At 44.3% G+C, this 23,999-nt stretch overlaps 1 protein-coding gene across 4 annotated transcripts in view; it reads left to right on the top strand.

Moving 5' to 3' along the window:
• The window catches only part of fhit (fragile histidine triad diadenosine triphosphatase), a 367,464-nt gene that overhangs the window by 280,063 nt on the left and 63,402 nt on the right, over positions 1-23,999 (top strand). For 3 of the 4 annotated variants that reach the window (XR_015112248.1, XR_015112246.1, XM_086200571.1), the window contains exon 7: positions 6,787-6,855. The exons of the other annotated variant lie outside the window; for it this stretch is intronic. Coding sequence is in view for 1 of the 3 variants with exons in the window: in XM_086200571.1 (XP_086056697.1) it covers positions 6,787-6,855 (69 nt within the window). In the remaining 2 variants the exon portion in view is untranslated. The remainder of the gene's footprint in view (positions 1-6,786; positions 6,856-23,999) is intronic. 4 annotated transcript variants of the gene reach the window in all.

Here is a 23,999-nt window from a genome sequence, read left to right as displayed (position 1 = left end):
ACTTCCAGCACATCTGTGACTAAAGCTATCCCATCAGTACCAACATGGCCAACATTACCGTCACAGTTAATATGACCTGAACTATTTTGGTGCAGGTATGATCATCTTTGAGCAGTTGCATCTCGAGGCTGATGTGTGCATGAAGCATTTTTTTTCAAACATCACTAATACATTCACATTGCCTGAACGGCACCACCACTGGTGTGTGTGTGTGTGTGTGTGTGTGTGTGTGTGTGTGTGTGTGTGTGTGTGTGTGTGTGCTAGACAAAATTATAACCTGAATTTGACTTTAAGTGAGTAATATGTATAATTCACACAGGGCATTTAGCTTTCTAATAGCTAATAGCCACGATAATCCAGTGACATCTGATGGTCTCAGCTTGATACAGGTATTTTTAGCTTGAAGTATTCAGCATCTCATTGTAGCTGCGATTGTTTTCCCCTGCAGTGGTTTTCAGAGTATGATGCGCTCCGTCCCTTCGGAGAGGACAGAGACGCTTGCACGACCATAAATGACATCAGCTGTGGTAGAGAACTCTGTACGGTTCTTTTCATTCTGCGCGGTTGCTGTGAACACCTCAGCATTGAAAGAGTGAAGCTCACTTCTTTGTCTCCCCAGGTACGACTGCATCACTCTCTCACCACCACCAGCCTCCTGCATTTTTTACACGGAGCTTTTTCCTGTCTGAACTTGTTTGCGCAGTGGTTTGTGAAAATGTTCTTTCTTCATATCTGTGGCTTCTATTGCACATCATGATTTTATTTCATAAATTCAAACTTATGGAAAATTAATTTCTCTCTGTGTACAAAAAAACCTTCTGACAAGCACAGTTAAGTCAAGAGCTTCAAAAAAATGTTTAGTTCTTCTCTCTGACCTTGAAGGTGTCCTCCATGGCGGCAAACAATTTCTGTTCTCGTCAAAAAATGTGACATAAACTGCAACCCTTAACGGATAAGCAGTACAGAAAATGGGTGGATGGCTGGAATTCAGTTGAGTTTGTGTACCTCAAACATGAGCTGAGAGGTTAAGGAATATTTTTTCAAAGAAGTTGTGACTCATCCTAAACATCAGTAAATGAAACGCTCTTTTAACAGACCGATGAGTCCATTTCATCCTATTAATGAGGATTTGTGTTTATTATTCATGTTCGTAATGCAGAGTAATAAATATTCCACGGCACAATTGTTCCAAAACGAAAATCATTTTGAAGAGGATATTTGGAAATGAAGCCAAGTGCTTCTCTTCATCAGCTGTTGGTATTATAGCAGCTTTTCTGGTGGACAACTGGCAGGGGGGAGGGGCAGCACACACAGGTGTGCTCAGCAGATATACTGTATACACACACACACACACACACACACACACACACACACACACACACACACAGAACGAAACCCACCTGGTTGTTTTCATGCCTTGCTCCAGGGCTCTGCTTAGTGTGCAGGGGAGGGGATCATATTTTCCCCTCCAGCTGTCCTGTTGATTGTTCTTTTGTATGAATTCATATTCATTTGTAAAGACAGAAAAATGTTACATTGGTTGGAAGATTGAGTCATCAAATGTAAAATTAGGTGCAGCCATTATGGTGCATGGTGCATGGTGCCTGTAGGGGCCTCCTCCTGTCACACGAGGCCATGCACACTGCACCAGGGCAGAGCTGTGTGTGTGTGTGTGTGTGTGTGTGTGTGTGTGTGTGTGTGTGTGTGTGTGTGTGTGTGTGTGTGTGTGTGTGTGTGTGTGTGTGTGTGAGCGCTACCACGGCATCCAGGCTGGCCCAGCCCTGCACTACGGAGGAGGTGGGCTTGGGCCCGGTGTGCTTGCATGTGCATGAGCATGGACACACAAACTTACAGTAAACGGCAAACTTAAGCAGACGAGAAAAAATATCCAGATATGTGATGAGAGCAGGCGAGTATTTTAGGTGCTGCTTGTCTCTGCTGCTTGCTGTGTGTTATACTAAAGAGAATCCTACAGTCTGGGGGCCTTTCACCTCTGTGGGGCTGCAGTCTGGAGTGAACAGAGCTTGTACTCCTGTCTCACCTCGATCCTGTAATGAAATATAACCTCAGATCTGAGAGGACGTATCCGGCTGGTACAGCTCAGTGATGACATCAGCCGGCTCTTGCCTGGAGCAATGTGACATCAGGCCAGGGGGGCAAATGTGCCTGGCTCTGGGGCAACCTGGCCAAGTGTGAGTGTGAGCCAAAGCGTGTGTCACCACAGCAGCGACAACATGTCTAAAGTTGTGATGAGCTCATGAAACAGAGAATAAGATGTTCACGTCAGCGTTGAGTTCCTCATGAAGCTGCTTCTTCATCAGAGATGGTCTGGATCTCTGATTCGGGCTTGTTACCATCGATGAGCTGGCTAAGCCAAAGAGGCTAGCAGGAACCTGCAGGTCAGGGCTGACACAGGCTGTGGAGGTAGGGCCCTTCGCACTGCAGCTATCTCCATTAGCAGGAGGCGGCAACAAGGGGGCAGCTGTACCCGATTAATGCTGGAGGAATACAGATAAATGCATGCTTCCTTTAAGAAGGATGCTATTAATAGATTATTAATAGATGTGTGTGTGTGTGTTTCTGTCTGTCAGAAACCTGCTGCACATATACACACACAGCTGCATCAGGCCACTCTAATTTAATACCTGCCACTGTGCCAGTCGCTAGTATGCAGACTGACACATGCGCGTGCACACACACACACACACACGCGCACACACACACACCTGTGTGGCCACTGCCTCATTCGCTCAGTACTCATTTAGAAAGCCTCTGGAAATCAGGAGTAAATCTCCAGCCGTTCCAGGGTGAATGAGACCATTTGTTTTTCTTGGTGTTAATAAGGGAATGTATCATAATTCTACTTTGAACTTTGAGTGAACGCTGGTATGGTTGGTTCAGAGATAACTGGTTCTGAAAGGTGCAGGAGATGATGGCACTGACGATGGAGGTGGAGGCCAGTGGAGCAGGCTTGAGAGACGGGAGCTGAGAGGGTGGTGGAGGTGGATGGCGGGCTGGGATGGAGGGCAGGCTGGGCTGGAGATCAGGCAGAGGAGACCAGGGTCAAGACTCAGGCCGCCACCAGCAAAACAGTAAATTACAAAAAGGCTTAAATGGTTGAAGGGTCAGAGTTGGAATAGCAGAGGCTGTGACCTGGCTGGGTGGCCGTGGCAGGGCTGGATGTGGAGGGTCTCACCCCGACAGCCACCCTGAGCAGCAGAACATGCTGCAGCCTTTAGGAGGATAACCCACCGCGCCACTAGAAAAGATTATCTGCTAAAATAAATTCCACAGTGGCCACGATTGATGCTCTTCCAGTGATGGCTGGTGAACCGAGTGGTGCTGTTTGTGTCAGAAACACGGCTGATGCTGACATAGTAAATGTTTCATAGCCCCAAGAAACGAATCCAGGAAGACACAAGAAAAGTGATTTTAGCGATCACAACGGCATGTATGGCCAGATGATGTCCTAAACTAATGTCAACGAAGGAAAATGGGTTGAGGATTGCAAAATAAGACATTAACATGACATTTTACTTTCTTTTCTTTTTTTTCGGGGGCCTATTTCTACTTTTTATGAAAAAGGAGTGGTGCAGAGGGACAAATAATGATTTTTATTGTACATCTTACACTTTATTACCAATTTTAAACATGGCAAAACTTTTAAATAGTAGTTATTTTTTTATTCCCCTAAAAAGTATCAGAAAAAAAAAAACACAACTGTGGGGTTGTGCCATCGTGTGTTCATCACATCCAGAGAGAGAAAGCTGAAAATATCCGACTCACGAGACGCTCTGCCTGAAAAGCACGTCAGTTATTCCTGAAGCCTGTTGTGTGTTTCTCTTCACAATAAAGTTCCTCTAAAAAGTCAGACATCAGACCCGAAGCTGCGTTTGATACCTGAAATCTCACCGTTAAGCTAGCAGCAAAATTTCAGCATGAATTGCCGAAGTGAGTCATGAAGAAAGGAGAGGGATTCAAAGAGTCAAAGGTTTTGGTGGTAAAAGGTCAAAGGTTAAGATCAACTCGTGTAAATGTGAATTCTCCCAAACACTTTCGGGGTATTTCTTCAAACATAGCACAAACACAGGCTTTCACTCAAGGACGACCTGAACAAAAATGTTTAACGCTGAAAGGTCACAGGCCGAGGTCACTGTAACTGGCACGCATTCCGGAAGCGCACAATTCTATTGTATACATCATCTGAAGTATTTATCTTTGTATACATTTCGTACATTTGTGTGAGATCAGGTCGGTCTCGTGTGGACGCTGTGCTCGTCTGGCCCGTTTCCTGGTTCCTGGAGTATCACGGTTGCTTGTATTCAGGGAAATATTCTGGCTTGATGCTGGAAGTTGTGTGCTTCCTCTTGTCACACATGAGCTCTTACATTCTTCTCACACCGCTCAGCTGGATGTGAACAAACGATCTGTAAAATATTTAACACTCGGCCAAGATTGTCTTGTTACCTCTCAAATCATTTGCATTACTGTAAGTGCTGTCGTGAAGGCTTTGAGAAACCTTTCCAGTCTACAAGTGTTGAAGGCTGCACTTTGTGATGATTGAAGGGAACAATATCCAGGGTGTAAGAAGGCACTCCAGCTGTTCAGTATTTTATTCATGTCATACCATGCACTTGTTTTTAGCTGTATTGTTATACACCAGCTGCTTCCTGCTACTATGTTGCAATAATTCTACTTCCTCCATGGTTTATCATCAGGGTAAAGACGCTTTAAACACAGTTGTTTCAGTTACATTCCTCAATTCTTCATCTGGAAAGCTCCATGTCTTATTTCACTCATCAATCTCTCAAGTTTAGGCCTGTCCTTGTCATTGACTGACTCCGCCCGATCTGCACGAGCTTCGGTCAGAACGATCCAGACGCTGGATCTCGTCCACCTGCTAGGCTCCAGAAGCCAAGGTTGTCAACACTTCAGTCCCTCACATTGGCCTCACAAAGCTCCCCTCACACCTGCTAACATGCTTCTGTTGGTGGTGGAAACAGATTTCAAAGGTGTCCTCTCCCAGCTCAGATGACTCGATGGACATGGATCGGTTCCGGAACCGATCACCATGGATTTAAAAATGAGCATTTCTCACCTTGGTTGGTAACTTTCAGGGGTATTTTGTCGTCTCAGCCACATATTCAACCCGTCTGTGCTAATGGATCCATGCAGCGTTGTTTTCAACGCTGTTCTGGACCGAATGATAAACTGGTGACCACAGAAACACTGTCACTGTCCTGTATGCTGTCTGTCTTTGTCCTCCATCTGGAGTTAGCAAAGAGTTAATTCAAGCCTGTTACAGTAATCTCACGCACTGGAAAACTGCTGGTCTGCTCGCAACGGAAACTGCATCAATGAGCTTAAACTAGCAGATTCACCTGGGTTTTGTGTGTGTGTGTGTGTGTGTGTGTGTGTGTGTGTGTGTGTGTGTGTGTATGTGTGTGTGTGCGCACGCAATAGGAAATATGACAAAGTTTTTCTTAATGCTTACTTTGTCAAAGACTTTCGGGCAGTGGTGCTGCGGGCTGAACATGTTGAGCAGGAGCGTGTTGGTCTGGAGGCCAGCACCAGGCCTAACTGGTGTCTCCTCACTGAGGCGGTCAACTCTTTCATCGACCGCATTCACAGAGAAACACAGGTGTCACTCTAGCTTTCACACTTGCTACCGAGATAGTTGTCATTAGTACAACCTTTGTTTTCCTGCTATTCTCTGCAGTGGCCACTTTGACATGTCATTGCATCTGGACCCGGGACTGGGCCCACCTGTTCCAGCCATAATCAGTGCTATTAATTACATATGTTTTTATCCCGAAATTATATTTCAAAGTAGCAGCTGTGAAAACTTTCAAGAACTCTGCAGTGGGAATATGACCCAAGACTGGAGTGGTCAGAATCCACAGCCCCCCCTGCAGCCAGACTTGTAGGTCAAGTGCGAATGATTCGACCCTCCAAACTCTCTCCAACTCACTTGTACTCGGTCCATCAAGTGCATAATTTCACAGGCTGAAAATGAGATGTAATCTACATCACGTGACCTGCTGGCAGTAGAATCTTGGCCTCCTTGTATTTTTGACAGGCATTTAAGCTGCGCCACACACGGTCTGAGCTCCGGGCCTCAGAGCAGGACTCACCTGGTCTCTGGGCCGGTCTGGCTGCAGGTCACGACTGAGGGTATTTTGTTCCTCAACTTTGAACCTGGCGGACTCACTATCTCAGAGAAGGTCTGAGGGCCATGTGATCCACGTACTACAACACCTGTCCAGGTTGTATTGGATGTAGCGATAGACGACAGATGCGTGTCACTGAAGACGTCGTGTTTTTCTCCGCCTCAGTGAACGTTTGCTGCTTTGGTTTCTCTTCAGTTTGTTGTATGTTTGTCAGTCAAGTTTCTTGGGAACATCACCGTATCATGCATGCAGAGAAGCAAATCAAAGTTAACCATGCAGACTGCCAGGTTTGTGACAGCCAAGGGGGTGACACTTGAAGGGGGGGGGGGGGGGGCAACAACAATAAAAACGTCAATTAACGTGTTAAAGGCATAAAAATAAGGAGTCTCTGCGGTGTGCAGGTGGCATGCTTGGTGAGAAGCCTCCTGTGATTTGTGGCAAGGCAGCGGCGCTGTTTTCTGGCTTGTCCAACACACTGTGAATTAATGAAGACTCTCGACGGAAACAATCTCTGTCGCATCAGTCTGTCAGCCGACTCCCTGGTGATGAAGTACCTGTCTCTCTAGACAGAGCGCAGCATCTAAGCCATCGCCGCTTCTTGTTTGTTTGCTTTCAGCATGTCCACGTCCATGTCCTACCCCGCAAGGCAGGTGACTTCCAGAGGAACGACAGCATCTACGATGAGGTAAGGCAGCAGACCTTCAACCTTTTCACTGCCTTTATCCTGTAAACTCGCAGCAAATATGCAGAGGAAAAGCTACATCCGCGCACCACTGATGATCACAATACATGAACAGAATAAGCGTCTATAATATTTGCAGTATGATCCCATCTCAGAGTTCTGTGTATTTAAGAATATTAGACTGAAGGTCAGAATACTTGTGAGGTCTTGAATATGTGTCCTCTCTGAAAAGGTTTTGGAGGGGACTTAGAATATCCATCTTTTCTGCACAGCACCGCAGCTTTTTTTTATCACAGCTGAATGAAATATTCTTTGAAAAATGAAACCACCGTCTTCTTTCACCAAATGAAATATAAATTCACAGGATCAGCAGCTAAATGGATACAGGAGCTGTGTTAATGACTACAGTTTACCACTCCTACTACTACTACTACTACTACTACTACTACTACTACTACTACTACTTGACTAGTGTCACCACAAAGCTACCGCTGAAGGTAGTGTTCTTTCTTCGTCTGCCTGGTTCACTTCCGGGATGTGTGTAAGAGGGGCACGCTGACACGGAAGGCTCTGTGTGAACTCCATGTTCGTGCCTGTCTTGTGTGTAGATCATCTCCGTCTCTCTTGTTCTTGCCAGCCTGTTCTGTGGAATTATGAGAGAATGGTAGTACACGCGTGTACCTGCTTTTCTAGGCTGTGGAGAACTGGGGCTCAGATGTCAACACTTCTATTGTATTGTGTAGTATTTTTCTGCTGTGGTCCGTGGGGAGGGGATTTGGTGGCTGCTGGGGATTTCTTTGATTGACGTACCTCAGTTGGCAACAGAGTGGGACATATTGGCAGGAAGTCACCAGTGTGTATCCTGTTCTCTCGTCACATGTACATCTATGCATTCAGTGCGTCCGCCAGGCTCGGCCCTCCCTCCCTCGAGAGGACGCTCATCGCTGCTGCTTGATTCCTAGACTCGCTCATCTGGTCACTACCCAAAGCTTCTGACCAGAATATGAGGCTGTAAATCGACATGTAAACAGGGAGAACAGATGATCTAAAAAGTTTTTGAAGGTCAAAGGTCATGGTCACCTCAAAAGAATATGGCATCTCATTTAAGTCAAATGTATTCATGGCACATGTCATACAACAAGTGCAGGTGAACTTGGTGTGCTGAAAAGTTAATGTCACACATGAGCGGATGATGTACAGTAATAACTGGAGACAATGAGGCAGATCTTAGGATCTCCGGGAGGAAACGTCTTTAAATAGAATACAAACATTCACTGGGGTCATGGATAACCCCTCCAGAACCAAAGCCACTGAAGCAGTCACTGTTGACCTCCAGAAATAAACTTGACACAAGAGAATCCTGGGAAATGAAGGCTAACATGATCAACGTGTCATCATGCTGCACTTGCTACCAACAGTCGTACGTGTGTTCGCTTGAGCGTGAATTGATTAATGAAGTATTGATTCTGCTGAGATGCTGGCATGACGTCCGTGTCTGACCCCCTGTACATGAAGCTCTTAATAAATGTAATGGACACGCTGAACTCCTCACTGATGAGCCATTAAAAGTTAATGGGGAATCTTTGCTTCATTTCCTGGCACTCAGCAAACACCTACTTCACCTTCACCCCTACTTGGAAAAAAATTTAAAAAAATTTAATTAGTACAACAAATAAATAAAAACAAGCAGCGTCGGGATGCCAGAGCCATTTATCTTCCAGTGCTGTGCGCCTGGCATTGTTCTTCAAGAGTGAGACTCCTGTGAGTTTCTTGAGAGTTATGAAAGCACAATTCACTGCTAATGAACTGATTCACCTGTGGTTCCTAATAACTTTAATTAAACATTGGAGAGATGAGTTTGAACAAATATCAGCGGGCTACACCGCCCTCAGGAGCCCCCATCTCCAAACCACTGAACCACAACCCTTCAATAAGAAAATAATGAACATGCCTTTCAGGCTGCTTTAAATTTCACTGTGACATTTTGAATTTGTAAAAAGACTCTGTGGCAAATGAATATCTATGACTAGTGAGTTTGATATGAATATTCTAATAACCACAGCTTATAAAAAGAACTTCGCTATACTTCCTCATTGTGCCTGAGGGGAGAAATTAAATGTGCAGTTTCACAGCAGAGTCCCAGCAGCCAAATATAAATAGGTTTGTTTTTAATTTGCATGTGATCATGAGGGTTATTGTGAGAACGCCGCCACTGCCACCATTTATATTTTCTGTGTCACACCTGCTAAATGAGAGCATTTTTCTTTATGGTGTTTGTCTTTGCAGTGAATAATTGCCCAGGGTTTTTCCCCCTTTCCTACCGTACCACGGTTAAGTGTTTTATAGCCCAGAATTAACACATTGATTTGTTGGTAAAGACTATTTAAGAGGCGATACAGCAGGTGAAGCCCCCCACAAACACCTCTCCCTCTCTACACTGGGAATGAGGGAGGAAACAAAGCCAGATGTTTACAGTCTCACACGTTAGCGTTACAGCTGCGTTTATGCTCCATTTCACATGATGATGTTGCAGGCTGCCGTGATCTGAGTAGCGTATTACTCTCAAACACAGATGCCTCACCCACAGCAGAAGAAACCTGAGTCAGGAGTGAATGAAAGCAGGCTAGCGGGGCTCCGGGAAGGGTTTACCCAGAGGATGACTTCAGTCCTCCAGTCCAAGAGGACAGGCGTGCCCTCGGACAGAGGGCCCCAAGCCCCCCTCTAGTCCTGGATTTTCATGATGTCTGAGCCCAGAGACACTCAACAGTTGGAAAAAAAGGCTGCTTTGTATTTTGCACTACTTGATATTTTTGAAGTGGAGCCCACCTGAAACCGTGCAGACTAGTGGAACAGTCATGCTAAAGCAGGGATACCTGCTCACTCAGTATTTGTCTGCTGAGGTTTCATCGTGTTGTGGCAGAATAAGCCTTTGTCACCATGAGATTCTCTTTCTCTTCTCCTGGTTTATGCAACTTCAACTACATTTCCTCTGCATGGCGCCTGTGGAGCGACTGGGGTGTTTAGATGCTGTGGCCACAGGTACATGAGCCGCGACGAGGGAGGGGTGACTCAACAAATGAGCAGCAGAATATTGAGGTTTTGTTGATGGATATCTCGTAATTAACTCATCATGACTCACAGCACACTTGTGATATGTCAGCACAGTATTTGGTAGTCCTGTCCAATATTTTGTTCATTTTGAACCAATGACTCATCAATGACTCAGTAATGGTGGTCATTATATTTGCCATCATGCTGTTTTTGTATCATAACTCATGCAGTTGTACAGATTTTAACCAGTGAACAAGTGACACTGTTGTCGACTTTTAACAAACAGAAATCCTCATGGTCACGTCGATGAGCCTGTTAGTCTGGTTCTGTCTGCAGATGAGCTAAAGTCTGCTGTTTGAGAACTTACAGCAACGATCACATCAGCTCTTACTGTTGGAAACAGTTAGAGCTCAATCAAATCTAAGCGTTTCCACCATCTCTGAGCAAGAAGTAGCTCATAGCATGTTGATATAAGACAGCACGCAGCCCCCAGAGTCAGGAGGGGACGTCCAGCGCTTTATCAGATGCAGATAGTGCATGACAGCGAAGGCGCAGTCAGTGGGCTGTTTGTGCCTGTAAGGAGGAGGGATGGGACTCAGGAGTGCAGTTGGACTGTTGTTGAACATTGAGATGAAGCGGAGCAGCATGGGAGGCCGGCAACGCTCGGTGAGAGAGACCGCTGCAGCTATCTGTGCTTTCTGTGTCCCCGTCTCTTCCTCAGTCTCTCCATGTCTTCCTTTTGGTAAGTCCATCTCTCTCTGATGTACCAGATGGCACATTTGATTATCTTTACAGTGTCACCTTGCCCAAAAAGCTGTCACAGTGCATGATATTCACGTCGCTAGCCTTGTTTGTGTCTACTTTTTGTGCCAAGATTTTTTTTTCCCTCTGTCTTTGCTTTCATTTGAGGCCTTTGAAGCACTAAGCTTGTCACTTCTCATAATAGATGCAATGTTAGGTGCTCTATTTCAGTCTTTTTGTGTTCAGGCTGATTATACTTGTCATGAGTCTATTTGAAATCCATAATTCTGATTGTCACAGCTGCTGCAAGCCTCTTACAACTACAGAATATTTATCAAAATGACTAAGAGAAGAAAACAGCTAAACGGTCTGAAACTTGTCCAAGTGCCGCGAACAAATGGGAAAGCACCTTTAACTCAGGAAAGTCTCTTTTTTGCTAACTTATTGCAGCCAATCCATCATTCGCTTTATCTAATATGGACGTTTTTTTTTTTATAGTTCTAAAAGGTTAGGTATAGGTAATATGACTTCTATGTCGAAGGGACTTTTGCCTCTTTTGAAAACTTCTGGAAAAATATGACCTAACCTGGGGTCAGGCAGGAACCGGGCTCAGTGAGTGGGCGGCCATCTGCCTAGACTGGATGGAGTTGAGAGGGGGAGGAGAGAGATAGGGGGTTGGGGGGGGGCAGGGGGATAAGAGGAGAGAGAGATGGAGAGGTAGAAAGGAGAGAGAAACACCGGGCCGGGGCGAGCAAGTAGTTGGTCCAGGACAGGAGGCGATCAACCCAGCATCTACAGCCCCAGGTGACCTGCAGGGCGAGTGAGCACAGACACCTCCAGGAAGAAGTTTAGGTTGATGGATGATTGACACATGAGGATGTTGTGGATAAAGATGGATAGAAGCAGAGAGGAGGAGAAAGCTCAGTGCATCATGGGAGTCCCCCGGTAGTCCAAGTCTATAGCAGCATAAACTAGGAGCTGGTCCAGGATCAGCCTGACCAGCCCTAATTAGAAGCTTTATCAAAACAGAAGGCTACCCTTAAATGTAGAGGGGGTCTGGGTCCTGGACTGAAACTGGGAGACGGTTCCACAGGAGGGGACCCTGATGGCTGAAGGCTCTGCCTCCCATTCTACTTTTAGTCAAGGACGATATAAGAGAACACCTACCTGGATATGAAAATCCTCTTCTGACAAACTGGACTGGTGTTTAAAGTTGTGCACAGGTTCAGACCACGTAGTATCCATCCTCTATGACAGACTGCAACGTCGTCTTGGTCTTAGTCCTGGTCTCAAGTCCTTACAGTTTAGATCATTAGTCGTTGGCATCCTGTTATTATTTAATCGTGTTCTTTTTGACTAAATGTCCAAACATTTTAGTCTTAGTGAAAAAAAACAGGAGTTATTTGAGTATGAAAACTGTTGACAGGTTAGTCAACGTGTGGTCAGTGAAACTTGACCTTGATTTTTTTTTTTTTTGTGGCGAGTCTATATGTGCCTCTGAGGTTTTTTTGGGCGGCTGGTTTTAGTCTTATCCTTTTCGTAAAAATGCAACTGAGGTTAGGTCACATTTTAGTCGGGTCTTAAAAAGGCAGTTAAATCACTGGATTTCTGTGTGATTTTGTAGAAAGTCAAAGCAAACACAAACACAAATGACAGAAACACAAGACCAACACCACAAACATGCAAAATTTACAGTGAAAGTTGAAAATATTCAACTTCAGACAGAAGTTCAGACACGCTCAATTATCCCGTGTAAGTGAGCCGTGTCAGCAGCAAGCCACTCTGGTTCCTTCCTGAGTTTTTTTCTCAGTCCTGAAGAAGGTGTAAGAAGTTCTATCGTCATCTCCTTTCCTCCAGGCTGGCAGTTCCCACAGCGACATCCACCACATTTCGGCATTGACAGGTGAAGGTCTTTCACAATCTTCTCTTCCACACTATCAAGAAGCTGAATCTCTTTTACCTCTTGCAAATCAGTTTGCTCTCCGTGCTGCTGAAGTCTTTCCCAGTCTGTCCTCCAGCAGTTGAGGTCTCTTTTGTATTTGCTACATGTGGGCACTTAGGTTGGCTTAATTTTCACTTCTGGTGTTGTCGGTCCAGTGTGTTCTGGTTTCATGCTTCTCCACAGCTATCGGTGTGAGAGGCGCTGTACCTGGATTTGGAAAACTTGAGAATGAGAACGTTTGTTCACATATGTAGGTAGAGTCAAGGAGGCAAAAACTGACATGAAAACTTTGTCGGACACTTTTTTAACAAGCATACAACCTATCCAATATTGATATTTAACATCTCAACATGTGTGCTAGCCAGGTTTTTAGCTCACAAAATGTTTTTTTAGTCCAATTTAACACTATATTCTTAAAAGTGGTAAAATCAGATTTTTTTTCCACTGTGCTTTCTCTTTCTTTCATGTTACCCCTGTAATTTTATGAAAATGTGCAATACAATCCAATTCATGTGAAAGTGTAATCTGTAGAAAACAACAGTCAGTAAACATCAAAGGAGTATCACACCACAAGGGGTGCTGTTGTGTCAGCACAGCTGTAATTTGGCAAGAGGTAGCAGATTCAGTGATGGTCGCAGCAGGTGTCAACAGTCTGAACAAAACTTTATGAAGGAGTGAATTTCACACAACTGATTAACTTGGTCTATTTGTCTACAAGAACATTTCCCTCAAGACTCGACAATTTAATGTTGCCAGAAAAGGAAGGCTAAACTTCCAACCAACTACACTTCGCGAACAGATAGCTAGGCTAATGTACTGTTGTCACTACTCGCCTCTCTCTAATAGGTAAATTAAATTTTGTACAGATGTGTAATCGAAATATTGTGTTTATAATTGATTTGCTGCAGAGAAGCCTATTGTACAGCCTGCAAGCTAAAAGTGTCTACCAGTTTGTTAGCCAAGCACTCAGCTTGTGCCAGATGACACTGTAGTGATCCATTCATAAATCGATCAGACTAGTGTAGTGAGACTTTTATTTGCCTTTCAGATGAGCTAATATGGAGCTAACATGTTAGCCTAGCATCCAAACAAAAAACATATACCGTAAATTCTGGACCATAAGCCGCGACTTTTTTTCGACGCTCCATGCCCCGCGGCTTATGCTCCGGTGCATCTTATACAAGGATTTTACCGTCACCCTGGAGTGTGGCGGGCAGCGGCAGCGGGCAGTAATTCCCTATTGTTCCTGATGGTAGCTCCAAGTACCGTGCTTAGGGAAATTCCTAGCTAAATGTTATGGTAATTTCTCTAAGTACTGTACTTGGAGCGTCAGTCATTTGTACTCACCCTTAAGATGGAGAGCAGAAGAAGGAATGCTTATGATGCAGCTTTCAAGTTAAAGGCAATCAATCTGGCGGTTAAAGATGGAAATAGAGCTGCAGCACGTAAGTTTGGCATAAACGAATCCATGGTGAGACGCTGGAGGCGGCAACATGACGAACTGACCCAATGCAAAAAGACGACAAAAGCTTTCAGAGGTCATAATAGCAGATGGCCCGGACTTGAAAACGCTCTGGAAGACTGGGTCAACACGCAGAGAACGGGTGGCCGAGGTGTTTCCACCGTGCACCGCGGCTTATTTACCGGTGCGGCTTATACGTGTACAAAGTTGATTTTTTCCCTAAAATAAGCATCTGCAGCTTACATAACAGTGCGCTCTATCGTCCGGAATTTACGGTAGTAAGATATTGATTGGATACAAAAACTGAAAAGATTAAATGGCATAAAACATGCTTTGCAGCTTTTACAAATGTGACTTTGATTTCCCGCCTGAAGAAGCGGTTTGAAAGTGAAAAGGAGTCACTAAATCTTGCAAGCAACTGCCAGCCAATTACCACTGGACATATGATGCCTTCAGTGTCTTGGGAAAAATGTCTTTTTCTGCCCGAAAGACCAACCTGGGGACAAACTTCAAAATATCCAAGTCATGACTACATCTAAAAAGATTCTTGCTCAACAAAACACAGAATTGTGAATGAGGATTGCAGGGGTCAGTGACTTGATAGCCGCAAAAGGCAAGGGTCATTCTACCTGCTACATTGAGTTACTCAGGAAGTATCAGGGCACTTCATCAAGAGCAGGTGATCAATACTCCATTTGCTTCCAGAATGTGGCAGATGAGCTAAGAGCAGGACTTGCCATAGGTGACATACAGTATACTCATTGAAAGCAGTTGGAGAAAGATACTGCACATTTCTGGGAGAGTTTGGTTTGGCACCATTAAAACCAACTGATTCCATCATATTTCCTGAAATGACAGCTGGAACTGCTCTTCTTAACATGGGGAAATTCATGGATGACAAACAAGATGACGCTATAGGGATGACAATGGCTACCTGTGAAACTGACAAGGACAATGACATACTGAGTTGGCTGTATCGGGTGTCGGTAAAGGTCAAGGCAGATACCACAGAGTCCCTAAGACATGTTATTAGTTGGATAGATCCGCATCATCCAGAAAAAAAAAAAAACTGTGCCTGACAGTCTATACATCCTCTTACAGCTCCTTTGCTTTCATGATGATAACTCAGAAAATGAGAATGGACAATCCAAAATCACAAAGCTACTCAGCATTGCTCAAGACATTGTTTTCCTGGCATCTGGTGGGCAAAGACCAACACCAAAACACATTGGAATTGGAGTTGCTGAACACAGAGCCACACGTTCAAAGGACTTAGTGCAGTTCCTTCATGTGGCTGGGCATTAGATAAGCTATGAGTCCGTATTGAGAGCTGATGCTACCATGGCAAATGAGGCTATGAAGCCATACTTTGAGAATGGCGAAGTATACATTCCACTTAACTTTGTCAATGCTTGCCTCCTTGGACACATAACGTGTGCAAATGACGACATAGACATAAATGAGGAGAACCTTGATGGGAAAAGAACCCTTCATGCCTCCCAGACTGCTGCTTTCAGATGACGTAAACCTGAAGAAGTCCCCAAAATAATGCTGAAATATGGGAAATCAAAGTCAGTTTCGGTTCCACCCTGGCTAGTAGAGCCAAAGAGAACCAAGATCATCTGAGGATGTCTCCTCATGTTTGGAAACTTATCCTTTTTGAGAGAAGAGTAAAAATCCAGCAATGATCCTGACTTGAAGTGCACTGCTTGTCGAGCATCAGACTGCAGGTCAATGAGTTCCATCGGAACATCGCCGGGTGCATCATCCACACTGCAGGTAAAGGCACTGCAGAAATGAATGCATTTCATCCTCTATTGTTCTTAGATCTTCAAATTGCTTTGAACTCATCATGCAGTGCTCTTCGCGTGGATGAGTACCTGTGGAGGTGATCAGCTGATGGCGTGACTTATGTGAGAGTGTTGTTCTCCAGTTGGCTTGAAATGAAATGCAACTTTCTCATAAAAGCCTTCACCAGGCTGTGCATTTTGTGAACAAAATTGCCTTTGCCTTGCAGATTGGTGTTTCGTTTATTCATCAGTGCGGTCACATTGACATCCAGTCATTATCTGAGAGCTCTGGGATGTCTTTGCCTTTCTTCTCACAAAAAGCTTGAATCTCAGCTTTCAGGTCCCAAACTCTTGGGAGCATTTTGTCCAGGCTGAGCCATCTGACAGCTGTGTGGTAGCCGACGTCACTATGTTCAGTCTCATGTTCCTCCAAAACTAAAACCAACTGTCTGTGATTCAGTGCTCCTGCCTTGATGAAGTTAACTATTTCAGATACAACATCAGTGATGTAGTTAATTTCACACACATGCAGATGTATAATAAAATCAAAAATTACCAATTTCTGATCTGCGTCAATTTCAACCACTTCATCTTGCATACGTTTCAGAAATGATTCCCTTTTAGATTTGGACAGCCGTCCACTGTGACTCCTGCCAGCCTGTCCCATTTCAGTCCCAGCGTCTCCATGCATGTATTTACCTGTGTGAAAAGATCGTCCCTTTCATTGGCTGCATTGCTGCCAGCTTCTCCGTAATCTTGAAGTCCGTTATCCTACAGACAAACACGAGTAACTGGGCGGTGTTGCAGACATCACAGCGCTCGTCTAAAGCCAAGGCGAAAAAGTCAAAACTTCCCAACTCACGTTTCAGCGAAAGCTCCAAATTCCCCGCAGTATCCTCGATCCTCCTCGTTACGGCTCGCCTGGAGAGCTGAACTTGCTCAAATGCTCCTTTTTTCCAGGGCATATTAGTGCTGCAGAGTCCACCTAGCAGTCTTTGACAAACTCCCCCTCCTAGAATGGCGTACTGTTTTTAACGATTCTGTGGGATATCACAAAGCTGGTCTCGGTTGCCTCAACCCTCGATGTGTGAAGCTTGGTGAAAAGAAAGCCTCGCTGCTGTTTTAGCAAATCTTCGGATGTCTGCGCCCTTTCGGCATTTGTCAAGTTTTTGTATTTCTCTGCGTGTTTTGTCTCAAAATGTCGACCCAAATTGTAGTCCTCTGACACGGTGATCTACTCTCTGCAAACTAAACACACAGATTTACCTCTGACTTAAGTACATAAATACTTAGAAGTCCATTTTTTGTTGAAAACCCTGCATTCAGCATCTACCTTCCTTTTTTAGTCCGAGTGAACATTTTTGAGGGCTTTCTTGTGACCTGCTTGTGTAGATTCAATCATACACATGCTCACATATTGATTTATGTATTGTGTCATAATGCACATGAATAAATAAAAGCAATGCAGCTTTGGTCCATGAATTTGTTAAAATCAGACGATATGTTCATTTTGTAATTTCCAATTAACCTCACAGGGGCCGGTCAGAGCCAACCAAAGGGCCGTCTGTGGCCTGTAAAATACCAAGGTCTGCTCTAGTGTGCTGATCCACATCTGCTCCAGAGGTTGGTGTGAACAATCTGCTTCACGTCACTGAACTTTTGCTCACGTCCACTGACAGGTTTTTTTTTATGTTTGCTTCTTGCTTCGTACAAAGCACAGCATGTTCACCGTCTTCACTCGCTGCAAGCTCTGCTTCAAAACCCAGTCCTGAAATCATCATTGGCCTCAGTAACTATCCTTGAATCGGCAGAGAGCTTTGCAAATTCTCGTCTGAGTTCTGACTCAATTGAATTGCCTGCTTTCTGACTGAGATAATTAGCTTGGCTGGGGAAGGCGGTCTTTGCAACTGTCCTGGCTTTCTTCAGCGGCTCCTGTGTTTTGCCTAGAGCTTTAACTGCCATATTGAATTTGATGATTTCTTCTTTCTCTTAACCTCTTAAATTATTTATTGAGGTTAACTGAATGGATTCCTAGTGCCTCTTGAATAATTTTGTTCATGAATTTTCCATCTTTTTCATTTTTTTTAATTTTATTTGCTGGTTAGATTCCGTTACAATTTGCTGTTAGTCAGAAGTTATTCATGTGGTCATAGCAGTCAGGTTGAAAACCTTTACAGGAACAGAGAAAACAAAACACAAAATACATACACCTATGATTAAAGCTGCCTTCCATCAATTATACAAACAAATATAAAGTTCTTAACCTTACATTATTTTCACTAAGCAACATTACTTTTGGGCTGCACAGTGGTGCAGTGGTCAGCACTGTGGCCTGACAGCAAGAAGGTTCCACATTCGAGTCCCGGCTCGGGCACGGGATCTCTCTGTGTGAGTCTCCATGTTCTCCCTGTTCCTGCGTGGGTTCTCTCTGGTACTCCAGCTTCCTCCCACAGTCCAAAGACATCAAGAGGGGACTAGGCTGATTGATACTCTAAATTGACCGTAGGTATGAATGTGACTGTGAATGGTTGTCTGTCTCTCTATGTTGGCCCTGCGATGGACTGGCGACCTGCCCAGGGTGAACCACGCCTCTCGCCTGTAGATGCTGGGATAGGCTCCACCCCCCCCGCGACCCTTAATGTAGGAATAAGTGGAAGACAATGGATGGATGGAGCATTACTTTTAAAAAGCACAGTCATTTCAGTGGTATTCCTCCCATGCTATACCACTACATGCTGTTACATGAGTTTAATGATCACACAGTGGTCAGAAATGAGCTCCATTAACTTTGGCGCTTTTACCATCAACTATCAACAAATATTAACATAAAACCATTATACCCCCCCCCCCACCTACCCCCCCTTAGCATCCCTGGAAATGGCCAGCATGTCAAGTCCTTCCCCAATTCACCATCTACCTTAAACTGTAGTTCACATGTCCTTCACAACCTCTCCCTACTTGTGCTTCCTGTTTCCTGGCATGAGGACCATAAAGTCTCCACTTACTTCTACAAAATCAAAGTTTCTTTTTCTCAAAATAAAAGTCCCTGTCCAGTCGTGATCTGACAGCTCATATATTCCCATTTATTTATTTTTTTAAACCTGTCCTGTTCAGCAGCTGGGGCAGGCAGCATCAATGCTCCTGGTGCCTTGTTGTACTGAGGCAGTTTTACTCTGCAAAGGAGGAATCTGATTAACTCCTCCTATCTTAATTTGATTAGGAATGGTGTTGGTTCATTGATGAAGCTACCAGACTGAGGCTCAGTAGTGGATAGGAAGAGAGAACAGGGACAGGATAAGGAAGGGGGGGCACAAAAACAACAATAGCAAAAACAAACAAACAAAACAGCAGTAACAATAATAACAGAAAAAAAGAAAAACATCGGTTGCAGAATTTCCAGTGCAAATTTACCATTTGGTTTACTATAATTTTAAAATAAATGTCTGAGTGTGTGACGATGTATCAGTTGTGCACCGCGTGTGTGTATGTGTGTGTATGCGCGTGTGGATTCCCATTTTTGAAATAACTGATATTGTAATTTATAAAATCATTGGCCAACTCAGACATGTAGCATCAATGATGCCATCCCGCTGCTGTCAGTGGGTAAACTGTACACTCGCTCACACTCACACTCCACAGATAACTGCACTTGTGCACGAGTCCACACATGAACGATGCCATCGAATTGACTGAAAAATGTGCTTTTGCTGAGAAAGACCAAAGTCTTTGCTGAGAAACAACTGAGAACTTTCTAACCCAAAGCTTGCACTTCCTATGAGCCATGGTTACCCTGCTGAATGTGTTTAGGTCAAGTGGCAACCTGTGGTGGCTTTTACTTGTAGAGCATCTTAAGCCCCTTTCACACTGCACCAAAAACACAGCTCAACGCAGGTTTTTCGCACTCTGAAAGGGTCGACTCGGCATTTCGACCCGCGTCGACTGACTCACCAAGCGACCCGGGAGTTGAGCGGCTCGGCTCGGCAACAGTGTGAAAAGGGCAACCTGCATCGTCTCAGGTTTCACACGACCTTCCCGTCGCATCTTGATTTTGTCACTGTGTCGCCTGTCAAAGAAAAAAACTTCGGCTGGGCTGAGAGCTGCTCACTCATCTCTCTATAAAGTTTTGGCCTCTGCCATAAGATCAGTCCTCCTCCTGATGTCCCGCGAATGACAACACGATATTCGAACCGACGCCGTCCAGTGTTCCGGCACACGTTTATGTGTCATGATGACGTTGTCAGCGCGATGACGTATGAGACAGAAAGACACAAGCATGCAGCTCTCACAGCGGGAGTTCAGACCCGGGTTTTTTGGAAGCTTGAATGCGCTCTAATGCCGAGCAAATGCGGGTCCAAAAACCCGCATTGACACACGTGCGAGTGTGACGGGTATTCGAGGTGTGCAGCAAGTGTAGCAGACTTAAGATGATTGCTAGTACAGATTCAAGGACCCAGGCCGTAGTCAGATTCCGCACATTTATTTCTGTAGATAAACAGAGGGGAGCACCCGTCACACACAGACGACAACGGAGCAGTCTCTCTCTCCTGTAGCGAGTGGAACAATATGCAAATGAGGCAAAAATCTCAGACAATTTCAAAACAGTTTGCCGTCTTTTGACCAACCGAAACTAACTATACAACGTATATGAAAGCTCACACTGAACTTTTGTTACAGTTTCATACAGTTTTAGACACGTTTAGACACTTTTTACCCACGCTAGCTTAAAACAATGAGAGAGCCCAGAACAATGCGTCTTACCAGCTCAACAGCCTGGCTGCTTTTGCCGGGAACGCGTAGCTGCGTCTCGTGTGTCTCATTAACACCTGTCCCCCCTGCTACAACAAGTGATGCGGAACTAAATAATCTATAACCAAAAATCTATCACATGACATCGTGGGCCACATACGGCCTAGGGAGATGTCAAGTGGGCCGGACCATTAAAATTATACCATACTCCGCTATAAACAACCAAAATATCATGTCTTTCCTTTGTTTTGGTGTAAAGAAGCACAAGAACATAAGGAAAATATTGAAATTTAATTAACTATCCTCTTTACAAGACATTTCATGAAACACCTCATATTTCCTTAGACAAATGTGCAATTTACTTTTATCATTCACGTATATGCATTGCAACTGATCCCACTGTTTGTACAAAGGCACAAAACTTTAATTGGTACTGAAAAATATAGTAAAGCACTTTAAGATTAAATGAGACTTTTAAAGAAAGGAATTTTTAAACCACTTACACATACGCATATAAAATCTAAATTTAACCCCTGCGTACACCTTACAAACTAAGGAGAGTGATTTTAAATGTGTAATGAAGAAAGTGTTCACCTGTCCTGTAAATCTGTAAACTTACTCCATGAAGCATACATACACATACAACACATACTGAAAATTTATGGAGTTGTATGAACAGTAGAATTCCATCACACTCTTTTGTTGTGAAGCTGCTGACTAACATTACAGTGCACATTTTTTTAATCACCACAGTAAGGATTCATCTTCACAGAGCTGTATTCTTTCAATGCAAACAGTATCTAAGGCAGCAGTTTAGAGGTGGTAGTGCAGTCTGGACTTGTTTTTGTTCCTGAAACTTGGCATCTTTTGGCCTGTACAAGTGCATCAACACCAGGTGTCATGTCCTGACTAGCTGTCTCTTTCAGAATGTCATTTAAGTGCTTGTTTGTGAGCCTTGAACGCATTTTTGTTTCATTGATATTCATCACTGAGAAAATTTGTTCACAAAGGTAGGTTGTCCCAAACATGCACAAAATTTTATCAGCCAGGGCTGTTAATTTGGGGTACCCTGGTAGTAGATACTGATCAAATTTGTCCAGACCTACGGAGGCAAATTTGCCCTTCAAATCTGCATCACACTGCAAATCAATTATTTCTAGCTGGATTTCGAACGGCAGATCAGAAGCTTTAACTGTGAAAGGTGAGCGAAAAACTGAAAATTCTGTCTCAAGTTCACCAAGTACCTGAAAACGTTTCTCAAACTCCCGCAGTAGTCCTGCAATCTTGTCTTTGTACCGTTTCACGTCCGCATCGGGTCTGGTCACACACACATCTGCCAGACAGGGGAAATGAGCAGGGTTGCCATTCGCCAGTTGCGTCTCCCACAAAGTCAGCTTCAACTTAAATGCATGTATGTTGTCAGAAAACTGTGTGACAACTTTTTTGCGGCCTTGCAACATTTTGTTCAGATTGTTCAAGTGTTCAGTAATATCAACCAAAAATGCAAGGTCCTGTAGCCATTCCTGAGATTGTAATTCCAACACGGTTTTCCTTTTTTCTCCATGTACTGTCCGATTTCCTCTCGTAGATCAAAGAAATGCCTCAGCACAGCGCCTCGGCTTAACCATCTCACTTCAGTGTGGTATGGCAGGCTGTGGGTAATGTTGCTGTCGCTGAGAAGTTTGTCAAACTGACGATGGTTCAGACCTCTGGACCGGATGAAATTTACAGTGCGAACAACCACCTCCATGACGTGGTCCATTTTCAGCGACTTGCAACACAATGCCTCCTGGTGCAAAATACAGTGAAATGTCCAGAAACCATCTCTTGTACTTTGTCTTTGAACTTTGTCGCGACACCTGCTTTCTTTCCGACCATGGATGGCGCGCCGTCTGTAGCCAGGCTGACAGCGCGGGACCAGTCCACTCCAACTCTGTCCAGTGCAGTAACGACAGAGCCGAAAATGTCCTCGGCTGTTGTGGTGTCCATCATTGGCACCAACTCAAGAAACCCTTCAGTAACAGTCAATGTCTCATCAACTCCTCGAATAAATATGACCAGTTGGGCCACGTCAGTGCTCTCATCAATTGCAACAGAAAATGCAATAAATGACTTCACCCTCTGTTTCAATTGACTGTCTAAGTCTGCAGATAGTTCCGAAATCCTCTCTGCTATAGTATTCCTCGTCAGGCTAAACTTGGCAAAAGCTTGTCACTTCTCGGGACACACAAGTTCAGCCGCCTTCATCATGCATCGTTTAACAAAGTCACCGTCGGAATACGGCTTCGATGCTAATGCTATTTCGCTAGCAATTAGGTAGCTGGCTTTTACCGCTGCTTCACTGACTTCTCGGCTCTGGATGAAAGTTGACTGCTGTTTCCTCAGACCCGCCAGCAATTCGTTGATCTTATCTCTTCTCAGTTGTCCTTGCAAGCCGTCATATTTTTCGCTGTGATGAGTCTCGTAGTGGCGTCGAATATTATATTCCTTCAATACCGAAACTTGTTGCAAACACACCAAGCACAAAGGTTTTCCGTGCATCTCTGTAAATAAATAGGACGTGGTCCATTTTTCTTTGAAAATTCTACACTCCTTATCTACTTTTCTCCGTTTGGATAACGACATTTTGGCTAATGAGGGTGTAGCGGAGAGGTAGAGACCAAGGTAGTAACAACATCGTAACAAGCAGCAGATGGTGCATTGATACCGTCTGCTGTTTTCAGTCTGTCTCAGTGATGCGGCTTGTCTTCTACTCTGATGGAAACAGTGCGCCCCTTAGCGGATAATCCATGACTTGCAGCGAATTAAAAATATTAATTCCACGTCTTTTATGCATTTTTTTCCACTTTCAAATTATCCTGCGGGCCTGATCGAACCTCCTTGGGGGCCGGTTCCGGCCCGCGGGCCGTATGTTTGACACCCCTGGGTTAAAGGCACATTGAAAGAGTTACTCCTGCAAGACAGGTTTTGAGAAGGTTCACCAAAACGATATAATGTGAAACAATTTCTTTTTTAATTGATTATCTACTCAGCTACACAAGTATGTAGCATGTATTACCTGGAGTAAAGTGTTGTGTTCGCACATCTGTGGAGTCTCTCCTGGGCTGAAGGGATTACTACTCAGAAAGGTCAGTAGATTTAACACTTAAGTGTTTTGACCTTTTAATCAACCACAGGGAGAAAGGAGCCAGTTGGCCGTGGTCTAACAACTGTGATCTTTGTCATTGTTCCACTGGGGGAGAGCTACAATGCTCTGACTTCAGGTCTCATTTGCTCTTTAACATACAGTACCACAACAGACAAAAGGCTCTAAAGGCCACATAGATCGACAGGTACGCCACGAGGCTATGCACCCTTTTGTTGCTGTTTGTGGAGCTGCCTGGATGTGCACCTTCAACTATGGTCCATTCATTCA

The sequence above is a fragment of the Aulostomus chinensis genome, chromosome 3 (genome assembly GCF_037954235.1).
Source record: "Aulostomus chinensis isolate RoL2024-O1b breed Wild chromosome 3, RoL_Achi_v1.0, whole genome shotgun sequence".
Classification (NCBI taxonomy): domain Eukaryota; kingdom Metazoa; phylum Chordata; class Actinopteri; order Syngnathiformes; family Aulostomidae; genus Aulostomus; species Aulostomus chinensis.
The sequence above is the reverse complement of the archived record's forward strand: the minus strand, read 5'-3'. Positions and strand labels throughout refer to the sequence as shown.